Source organism: Macrobrachium nipponense, chromosome 44 (genome assembly GCF_015104395.2).
Source record: "Macrobrachium nipponense isolate FS-2020 chromosome 44, ASM1510439v2, whole genome shotgun sequence".
NCBI lineage: Eukaryota > Metazoa > Arthropoda > Malacostraca > Decapoda > Palaemonidae > Macrobrachium > Macrobrachium nipponense.
Window position 1 is genome coordinate 15,094,439 of NC_087221.1, and position 11,430 is coordinate 15,105,868.

Below are 11,430 nucleotides of genomic sequence, written 5' to 3' on the forward strand. Positions count from 1 at the left end.
TATATATATATATATATATATATATACGTATATTGTGTGTGTGTGTGTGTGTGTGTATATACATATATATATATATATATATTATATATATATATATATATATATATATTATATAATATATATAAAATATATATTATATATGTGTGTGCATTATATAATATACTGAATATACGACATGGTTTCAAATGTTGAAAATGCCTGTTTTAAGCCTCTGTAGCGGTCGTCGGCAACAGCCTTTTTGCAACTTAGTAACTAAGAGGGTGAATTATGAATATTTATTTCTATAATTTCTACAACTATTTGTACACTGATTCTGCTGGATGTTACAGAACTGCAGCTTCTTCAAGATCTTCATACACGAATTCCAGTCCGAACCAGTCAGACAGACGCACAAAAAATACAAGCATAGAAATAAAGCAACGCCAGAGTAGACCCCGACTTTTGATATGAACCAAAATGAAACTGTCGCAGAGGGAACAATTTTTCTCTCCTGCTCGACCATAACAACATGTTTTTTTCCTACCGATCGTATTACGAAATGGCGATACTAGAGTTCTGTAGGGGATAACGAAGCTAATAGTAAAGATATTGCGGGTAAAAAGGGGAGATCATTGGTAATACCGGGTCACATGGGAGTCGGATTTCACATAAAAGAGAATTACTTGAGAAACTCAGGAGGGGGAAAGGGATGGTGGGGGAAGCGGAAGGTGTTCCCTTACTCCTAAATATACTTTGCCAGGGGACAAGGGCAATGTTATTTTCCTATAATAAATAGCTGATAAAGAATGTGGTTTATTTGAGAGCCATAAATAACAACAAGACTAAACCTTTTATTACCTACAAGACAAAATTCGTCTTGTATTTACTGCCACTTAAAATCTTTACACAAAAGTTCCTTAAGCAATGTCAGCAAAGTTACATTTTTTACTCGTAGACCACACCTCATGATACCCAATGACTGATTAGGTTCTAAATAGGTTTTGTTTACCCAACTCTACATTTTCGACACCTTTCTGTTCAGGTATGAAATTTAACATCTGAATTGTACCGAAGGCAGAAATACACATCCCTAACCCCTCAGTGGCATGCCCGAGAGTCGAACTCGCGGCCACCGAGGTGGCAAGTCAAGACCATACCGATCACGCCACTGAGGAGCTTAAAAGACGTTTGGAGCTGACAAGTTCGACAGCGAGGCACATTACTACTACATATAGCTGCTGCTGCTGAGTAAATAAATCTTGTCGCTCTCAGCAGGAAAAGAGAATCGGAGATCAAATGTGATAGCGAAACTCCATCGTTAAAATACAATATGAAAAATTAACAAATAAGTCTAGCACTGGTCCAAATCATAACTGTTAGTGTCAGGAAACAGAAACCTACCACCACGAACCACTTAATCTGAAATTTAAAAATCTCTGCCAGAAGCAGACATCCACCTCGGAGAACAGTATTCTAGTAATGGAGGGACAAATGACCAAAAACAGGATATGATGATTTTATCATTGCTATAAATATATGAGGCCTTGTATAATACCTAACTTCCGTTCGACATTTGATGAAACTTTTATTAGAAGTTTCTCAAAAGTAAGATGCAAATCAAAAGTTACGCAAAATATAGTTAAAGCTTAAGACACTAAGCAGAGGCCCAACCACTCGAAAGGGTAGATTGGAAAATCAGTACGAGATCTACAATTCAATAGTATTTTCGTTTTACCTGAGTTCAACCTCATAACCCAACGACTACACCATTCACTAATCCGCTATGTCACGACTAAGAGCACCTTCATTTCTCATAAATGGAGATTTTACTACACCCACAAGAGTTGCTGCACTGGCATACTGAACCATACAGTTTTCCAGGTCATCGATCATAGTACCACTTGTATATACTAAAAATAACAGCAGACCAAGCAGAGCTACAACATTGCCTTGTGGAACACCGGACATGATCGGCCTACGTTTGCTACACCTACTCCAAAAGCAGCACTAAAATCTGCATTAATTGTTCTGTACTCATAACCGCTATAAAGGTTTTCTTGCAAATGGCATGTCAAATCTAATAGCACTGCAGGCGCCAAACTGCTTCCTATATGCATATCGACTACTGTATTTGCTAGCAATCCTTTGGATACCACATATTTGTATAGTCCTTAAAAATGGATTTTCACGAACTTGAGAGAGGACAGAAATATTAGAAATTGGCCTTTTTTTCATTTGCACGATCTGCAGATCAGCCCCTCTTTGGAACAGGTAGCCTACTGTATTATTAGCTTACTCTCATCAACAAAGATACAGCTACATAAAAGTCTGTAGAACCTACTAATCTCATCTTGGGAGACAACATATATATAAACCCTTTTTCAAAGAAAGGAAGGAAAACCAATAGGATCTTCCCCACCCAACTATCTGGATTATCATGAAATTTCTTAACATTGTGAAATGTATATTTTATAAGAATAGGTTCAGGATAACAAATATCAGGGAGAGGCAAATTCTCAGTTGATTTACTAATTTCAAAAGTTTGATGATGCAGTTCAGCATTATTCCCAGACGAGCCTGACCCAAAAATAGACAATGCTAATTTGGCCGACCACAGATCTGAGTTTCCGCTTTCTTTAAGGAATTTATGTAGGTTTTTTCTCAGCACATGGTAAATTCTATTTGCAGCATGGCGGGACTCAACAAATGAAATGTAGTTTTCATATGCTGAATTTGGTCTGTTTGTCATGGTAAGTTCATGTTTATGTATCATCAAACCACAGCTGGTCACCTGTTCTGATCTTGACCATTCTAGGGACATACCTTACCATAACAGCCAACAGCATTTCATTCAACTTCCTCTTGGGCTTTGGGTCAGATATTATAGTATCTGGAATATTAAGTGCATGAAACGCTTCCGTGTCTGGGAAATCGGTATTTGTCCTCGCTGGGTGTGACGATTACTCCCAGGTGATTAGTTTCATTCTGGAGATAATTTTGTCTTATGGACAAGCACTTTTTAATATTGATTTTACATGTATGTATATATGACTGATAAAAATGTTGTTACAACAGAATTCATCTAATAAAAGGAGCCCATAAAAACACCAAAATAAAGAAATTACTATATTTCAGAGACAGCTATCTCCTGAAATTATTTTCTTTCTATATTTTGGTGATTTTATGGGGTACTTTTATTAGTGTGTATACATATATATATATATATATAGATATATATATATATATATTATATATATATATAGTTCCTCGTAATGCTTTCATTAAGTTTGCCAGTATTCTTTGATGCTAGTTGTATACTGTTGATTCTTTCTGGTGATGCTATCGAACTTAATCCTGGTCGACAGTATCGATCACAGAATTATTGTATTTTAAATAATAGTAATGTCCGCAGATTTACATAATAATAAAAAGGACTTGGATATAGCTGCTGTTAATTTTGATACCTTCTCTTGTTTTGAAATTCTTAATGTCTGCTTTACAACATCATATTAGAACTGCTGATCCCAGGGTTTAAAATGTCCATTTTAAAGCTCATTGTACTCAGCTGCAATGCTATTCTAAGGGCCAATGGAATGGCTCTGTATACTAGAGGGTTTATCTGCATCTCACAGGCCACCGAATGAGTGTGGATGTCACAAAACAAATGATTCAAGTCTGTGGAAGGCGGATAAATCTTTATGTTTTTACTAGCTTGTTTCATTTACGTTGGTGATTACAACGCCCATCACACTGACTGGCTAAGCAGAGTTACTGCCACATATAATCATGGCGTTGCTGCTCTAGATTCTACACTATTTCTGGTTGTGAGCAGTTAATAATGAACCAACACACCAATCTGGCTACCATCTTGACCTTGTATTCACAGATGTTACATTATATCTTGTGGAGTAGGTTTGCCAATTAGTTCCACTGATCATTGTCTAATTAAGGTTCAAGTGGAGATAGATAAGGTCGTTCCTGATATTAGCTTTTTAAGAAAGTTATACTTGAAATCCCAGGTCAATTGGGATGGTATTCAAAGTGATCTTATTGAGCTACGGTAGAGTGATATTTAAAGAATTATTCCGAATATTACCGGGTGTTTCAGTGATTACCATAAGACTGTTATCAGAAGGAAAATTCATTCTAAGATCCCCAAGTTTCTTCTTTAAGATAAGTCATGGTTTAATGCTGCATGTAAGCTTGCCCACCATGAAAAAAAAGTCTTATAATTTACGATGTAACATTACTCAGACTTTTTGTAGTGTCATTTCGCTGAACTTAGAAATCAAGCTCAGGTTGTTTATGAGAGAGCTGAGAGACCTTATTGAAAGGGTGTGAAGAGATCGTGCTCTCTGGTGGTGATAACCACAAATGGTGGAACCCTCAAGTCATCAATTTTAGAATTCATTTAAGAATGCCTCCCTTTGTAGGAGCTAATGGAACTGCTGTATGCTGCTCTAAACAAAAGAGCCTTTTATTGACATTTTATATGAATTTTTAATAGGTGGAACCCAAATTGTCTATACTGATGCCCAGTGTAGTAGCTTTAGTAGTATCATTTCAGGATTTCCTCAAAGTGTGTTCTGAGACCTTTGCTATTTATTATCTTATACTAGTGACATGTAAGCTCTGGAGAACAAACTGATTACATAAACCAATGATGCTACTCTTCCAGCCGTTTTTCATTTTGGGAAGAAGCTATTATGTATATCTAAGCGTTGTAACCCTTGCTTTTTTCTTAGTAGGAGTACTGTTCTCCAGTGTGGTCTCCAGGTGCTGACTCTCATCTCAAAAACTTGGATAGAGTTATGTCATCAGTCAAGTTTATCTTGCAAACTCTTAATGTTGACTTGTGGAATAAAGTAATATCATGCTTGTTGTATAAAATGTACTATAACACTAAAAATCCTAAGCAATCATCTTTACCTGACCTACCTGTACTTACTTGCAAGGTTAGGCTTCAACTAAATTTAGACAAGGTCGACAAGGTAGAGCCGGGACACCTTGCAAGGCAAAATGGAAACCCACCAGTCTTACCAAATCAACTGGGGGAGGGCAGTCAGGATGGATTTAGAAATAAGAAGTATAGAAGACAAACATTAAGTAAATAAGAAGTGCTATCCTGATAATCCACCAAACTTTGCTTTTCACTAGCCTGTCCTACATACTTGAAAAAAAACAGGAAGGTGAAAGAAAAGAGGTAAATGCCTGATTTCACCCACAAGCAAGGAACTCAAACGAAAGACCATGAAATACCATGATACATCTCAAGATTGGAGAAAAAGGTTCACATTAAGAGTAAGCTTCTCCTAGAATGGTTCCCTACCAAAGTTACTAGGTCCCTTCTACCCTCGGGTTTGAGTGTCCTGAAGGCTAAAGAATCACTTCTAACCTCGATCGTGCAGGCAGGGGCGGTACACCCTGAAGCCCCTGCCTGTTGGTATGGGATCACTCGTCTGTACACAATAGTCAGTTACCCTTGTTCCTAACACATATAATGATTTGAAGGCACTGTTATTTATGACTTCTGCTCATCATTATGTGCTTGCTGGATAACAGTTACAACTGTCATTTCAACAATAAGCTTCTCCATGTCATACTTGGAACACTCAAGGGTATTACATAGTTTGCATGATCTGACCGGGCATTTTCTATACAGCCATGAGAAGGTACTGTAGGTATTACAAACTTCTAAGGATAAGAGTTTATTCAAGTCGCTTCTGCTGCACGATATCCGAAATACGTACCACTTAAATTTACCTACAGAAATATGTATACAGAAGATAATGCTCCACTACACGAGCTGAAAAACAGCCATATTCTTTTTTCGCTATTGCCAGTTTAGGGGAGACAAACCAAAACCTTGAGTGAGCTGAGTGATCATCAGTCAAAATATTGATAAGGAACAGTCTGTAATGGGCAAAATCTCTCTCTGCTTCTAGTATCACATATTCCATATGTCTTGAACGTTGGCTACACATCAGATATGCACCAATCGGAGAGGAAGTGATGTGAGTTCCAAATAGGTTTCATTTACTGAATTAAAAAAAAAATGGACAACAGCCGTATAATGCTTACTGCAGTTTATTCTCAAGGCCAATAAACTTGCCTCTTCTAATGACTAAACACAACAGACACCGAACCACTATCCTGCAAAACGCCAGATATGAAAGTCTTAGGAGGACACCTACCAAGAATTCAAGTTCGTTTTTCTTGCAAGAAACGAGGAAAGAAAGATGATGTTTTCTTTCGACCCGCTCTTGAATGAAGACAGCCCGAGGACATCGAAGTCTTTGCCGTGTCCTTCCTCAAACATGGAGATTGATTGATATTGACTACCACAGGATCACAAAAGCTACATTTATTCGTAAGAGTTATATGCACGGCGCATCTAACGTCACGTTTTTACTTCAAGTCTTATTAATTCTACTAATGGTGTGTGTGCTCTTAAGGGGGGAGGGCGACGGTGAGGTTGACTGTTGGAGTAGGGGGTCGATTGAGAAGTTGATGTATACAATCGTCAAGAAATACTTGATTGTTAAAAACGAAATCCTGATCTGCGTGAGGATAATTTAATTCGCTTCAGCACCAATGCTTTTCAAGATCGTATGTAATCAAACGAAGTCAATCAACGTTGTTTTATTTTTTATTTTTTTTTCTGACATTTCATCACTTCGTTCTCTGCACGAGGTACGACAATAACATCAAATACGAATATTCTGAACCCTAGATTAGAAAGATCATTTCCATGCAAGCAAACTCGGCTTACAGAAAATGACAACAACACTTGATTTCAATACTGTTGTCTATATTTGAAATATGGCATCGTTTTATTCAAGCCGACAAAAGCTAATAAACACACAACTGGCGAAGGTTATAAAAGGGGAATTCCTCTCAATAATTCATTAACATACTCTTTGAGTTCAAACAATGTACCCGAGAGTTCGAAAATTGTATATCAGACGGAGAGACAGACAGACTGGAACCGCGTATACAAAGAAGCGTTGAGGACGCATAAAAATTAAGAGAGAGAGAGAGAGAGAGAGAGAGAGAGAGAGAGAGAGAGAGAGAGAGAGGGGCACCCCCCTCCAACACAACTGAACACTAACGAGAAAACACAGCTTCCAGCCTCGACGGTAGAGATTCCATAATAATTGAGAGAATGCTTCCCAAACACTTCCGATCGAGGCAAAGACGGCCTAATGAAGCTGGCCAGGTGAATCAAAAGATATTGGGAGGAATATTTTCGAATCTGAGCACATTTTTCCCTCCGGGGATTACGAAAACGCTTCGAGAATGCCCGCTTCCCCGACGCACCGAGAAAATTGCTTTGCTCAGAAACTTTATTAACGGCGGCAGTGCTTGGGAGAAAGGGAGGGCGGGGGGGGGACTCAGAGAGAGAGAGAGATGAAGAGAGAGAGAGAGAGAGAGAGAGAGAGGAAAACACTATGAAAAATATTGTTCGGAAGATGATGCGCTGCATTGTTAAACACACACACACACACACACAGAGGAAAACAACATGAAAAAAACTTGTTTGGAAGATGCATCGCTGCACAGTTACACACACACACATAGAGAGAGAGAGAGAGAGAGAGAGAGAGAGAGTCGAATACATATGAAGTAAACAGGGATGAAATGTAGTATATAATTACCCAGGGGGAAAAAGCAATTACAGCGATTGTCAAATGAGCCAACAAAATAATCCTTGAATATTGAGACGAGAACTCGGTATGTAAATGTAATTAAGTATTCCAGCAATAACAAATTCTCACGCACTGAAGAGAGCCTTTCCCGTGTGTGCCACGATGTACCTGACTGATAGACGCACAATATCAGTAAAATACCCGACTAGATTCACTGCATTTCACCAATTCACACCTTGGGCAAAAATCATTTATTTCGAGGCAGCTTTGTTGCGTGCGTTGCTAATGAACGTTAAAATAAATGGCTGCCAACACTATAATCCTATGCCTTATAAATGAAATCCTTGGCGCAGACACGAACAAGTCTGAAGAAAGATAAAGAGGCGCCTCCATCTTTTTTCCCGGGATTCTAAGCGTATTTGATATGTTTTTCTACCGCTCTTTACCTCGCTGTGTTAATCTTTCTTGACAATATTACTGGCTAGGTAGCGTGTGTATATATGTATACATATGTATGAATGTATGTATGTAAAATAACCATAATGATGCTTTCATATTCAGAGGGATTACTGCTCAAAGAGGTAAAAGTATTTTTATTTTTCCCAAACTTGAATAAAATGCTTGTAGTGAAAGTTGTATACAAAAAAGTGTGACGAAGTCGAAAGGTTAAAACGTCATTATACCATTAAAAATACACATACAGACATATATATATATATATATATATTATATATATATATATATATATGTGTGTGTGTGTGTGTGTGTATGTATATATATACATATATATATACATACATATATATATATATATATACATATATATATATATATATATATATATTTACTATACATTTACATGATATATATATATATATTATGATATATATATATATATATGTATAAAATATATATATATAGATATATATATATATAGATATGGATATATATATATATATATATATATATAAATATATATATATATATATATATATATATATATATATACATATATGTATATATATATAATTATGTATATATATGTATATATATGTATATATATATATATATACATAAATGATCATGTCAAGATAAGCGAACCAACTATTTTTCAAAATAATATTATTACTTGGATATATATATATCATATATATATATATATATATATATATATATATATATATATATTATTATATATATATATATATAATATGAATATATATATATATATATATATACATATATATATATATATATATATATATATATATATATATATATATATATATATATTCGACATTGTCACCATTTATGGTAAAGAAAAAGTCTAGTTTTTAGCGATCCAACATACAGTATAAACTCGGCAGGATTCTCTTAATGGGATAGTTCAAATTATACAACGACTACGCCCCTCTTCCATTATCTATTTGTAATGTTTGCCTGTAGTAGTATCACTTAGATTGCCCTTTGGTATGAGACGTACAAGGAGCGCAGTAAAAACCCAATCCCTGCCAGCAGCACTGAAGTCCAAACAGCCCTGAAGCATCTTCTTGCAACTTCAAGAGGGATCTGTTGATTTCACCTAAGTCTCATTTTTTTTTTCTGCCTCTTGATTCAGTCTGCTTTTGGAACATCCTGCTTTCAATCATTCTCAGTTTCATCCCCGAATTCACTCGAGCCAAGATCGTCCTGAACTGAAAAGGGCTTTCGAGCACTGGGCTTTGACGGTTCCTTTCTGCCAAGACATTCCGCTAACTTCACTGATATTTCCCAAGAAAATATAATCCTTGTCCAAAGGCTCAACGGATGCGGTCGTATGCCCATGCACAAGCAACTTCGGTAAGCATTTCAATTGAATCTAAGTAATTAACGTTAGATTTCCTGTTATGATATATTCATTATAAAGCACTTGAACCCACATAATGAGCAAACAATAATGCTTGGATGAGAGGTCCGGTCTGCAACAAGTCAACATATCAGCGCCCAAAATTCACCTTCTACGGCACAGCTCAAGTTATGAAACCGCAGGCACTGATTTGACACATTTGTTTATATGCAATTGTTTACAGTATAACTGGATTTCCTGAAATAGTACGTGGTTTTTTTTTTATACATTTTTCTTTAAACCACACCCCTTAGTACAAGTAACTGATCATACCGTGTTTATCGCCTCAAAGGCTCTCATTCCAAGTGAAAGGTCTGGCAGCAAAACCAAATGTATCATTTCTCGTTTCTTCGTATTTCACAACTAACGAATCCAAACAGGCGTCACTGCAAACAAATTATCGGAAAAGATCAGAAACGTCTTTTTATTTACATTATATTTGGTGGCTACCGCACCAGTGCAGTGCCGCTAAAGGAGAAAAATTTAAATAATTTTGAAATTGCGTCGCATTTACAAGATCTCTAGTAAATTCTGTACATTACTTGTTCATGTCGAGCAATTCTAGAATACTATTATGCGTACGTAAATATTTAGGTTAAAGTGATCACAGTTCTCAAACCATATATGAAAATGCGTTACTGATACAGAACATGAAACCTTGACACGCATGAAGCGTACTCACACACACACACAAAATATGACAGTTCCACGCCATACTGCATAATTGCTGTGAAAAAGAGGTAATACACACACACACATATACATATATATACATGTATATATATATATATATATATATATATATATATATATATATATATATATATATAATCGGAAAAAAATTTATTGTAGTATCTCTATTACTTTATATGTCAAATAGCTTTTATGGCAAACGCATAAAACTATTTGTTATATCCAGCTCGTACTTTTGACCTTTTATTTGCACAAATGTTTAGCAAATTCTTCGATCCAACTTCCAACCGGCATTTTGATTATTAACTCTTGCTGCTTTCATTTTTTAAAGACACTGCAATACATTACGCCTAATCATCTTTAAAACGCGACAAAATCAGACACATCAAAGAAATCTAACTTACAAAATCAAAGAGTAATATTACTGGCATATACACAGACGGGAAAATTATTTGACGCCCATTTATTATTGAATGGTACAATATATATATATATATATATATATATATATATATATATATATATATATATATATATATATATATATATAGTTGAGTCAACGCACGAAAATAAAAGGATTCACCAACACATTTTCAAGATACAATGATTGTCCCTTAAAAATATATTGAAATATACGGTAGCGGTCGGTACATTGGTGGTTTTACGGTGGTCTCAGTATATATAATATATAAATATATATATATTATATATCTATTAGATAATATATATATATATAACATATAATGATAGATACATTACCTTTCCCTAATCGCCATAATCTGCCGGACATCACGTACCTGAAAGATAAAAATGAAAATGACTGAAAATCTTATTACATATGCCTGACATGAAGCAAAACTGATCTGTAGTAAAACTTGATATATAAAGTAATAAATATACAATAACGTGTTAAGGGACGCATAAACGTACAGACATGTGAAATATATAGCTAAAGACAACTTTGACAGACTTTAAACAGCGGTGTAAAAACAATTGCAATTCATCCCGGGAGACTGTGAACAATCATAAAGGGAGAGTTGGGAAAATAATAAATAATAAAAATAATAATAAAAAAAAAATAATAATAAAAATAAATAAAAATAAATCATAACAACAACAACAACAAACATTATTATTATTATTATTATTATTATTATTATTATTATTATTATTATTATTATTATTATTAATCAGTAGTTGATACTTATTCATATGCAACAAGCC

At 35.2% G+C, this 11,430-nt stretch overlaps 1 protein-coding gene across 1 annotated transcript in view; it reads right to left on the bottom strand.

The window, feature by feature from the left end:
- Nucleotides 1-10,998, bottom strand: part of LOC135203831 (class A basic helix-loop-helix protein 15-like) — a 462,350-nt gene extending 451,352 nt beyond the window's left edge. The window contains exon 1 of the mRNA XM_064233800.1: nt 10,966-10,998. Within this exon, the coding sequence (XP_064089870.1) occupies nt 10,966-10,982 (17 nt within the window). The 5' untranslated portion in view covers nt 10,983-10,998. The remainder of the gene's footprint in view (nt 1-10,965) is intronic.
- Nucleotides 10,999-11,430: the final 432 nt, after the last annotated feature.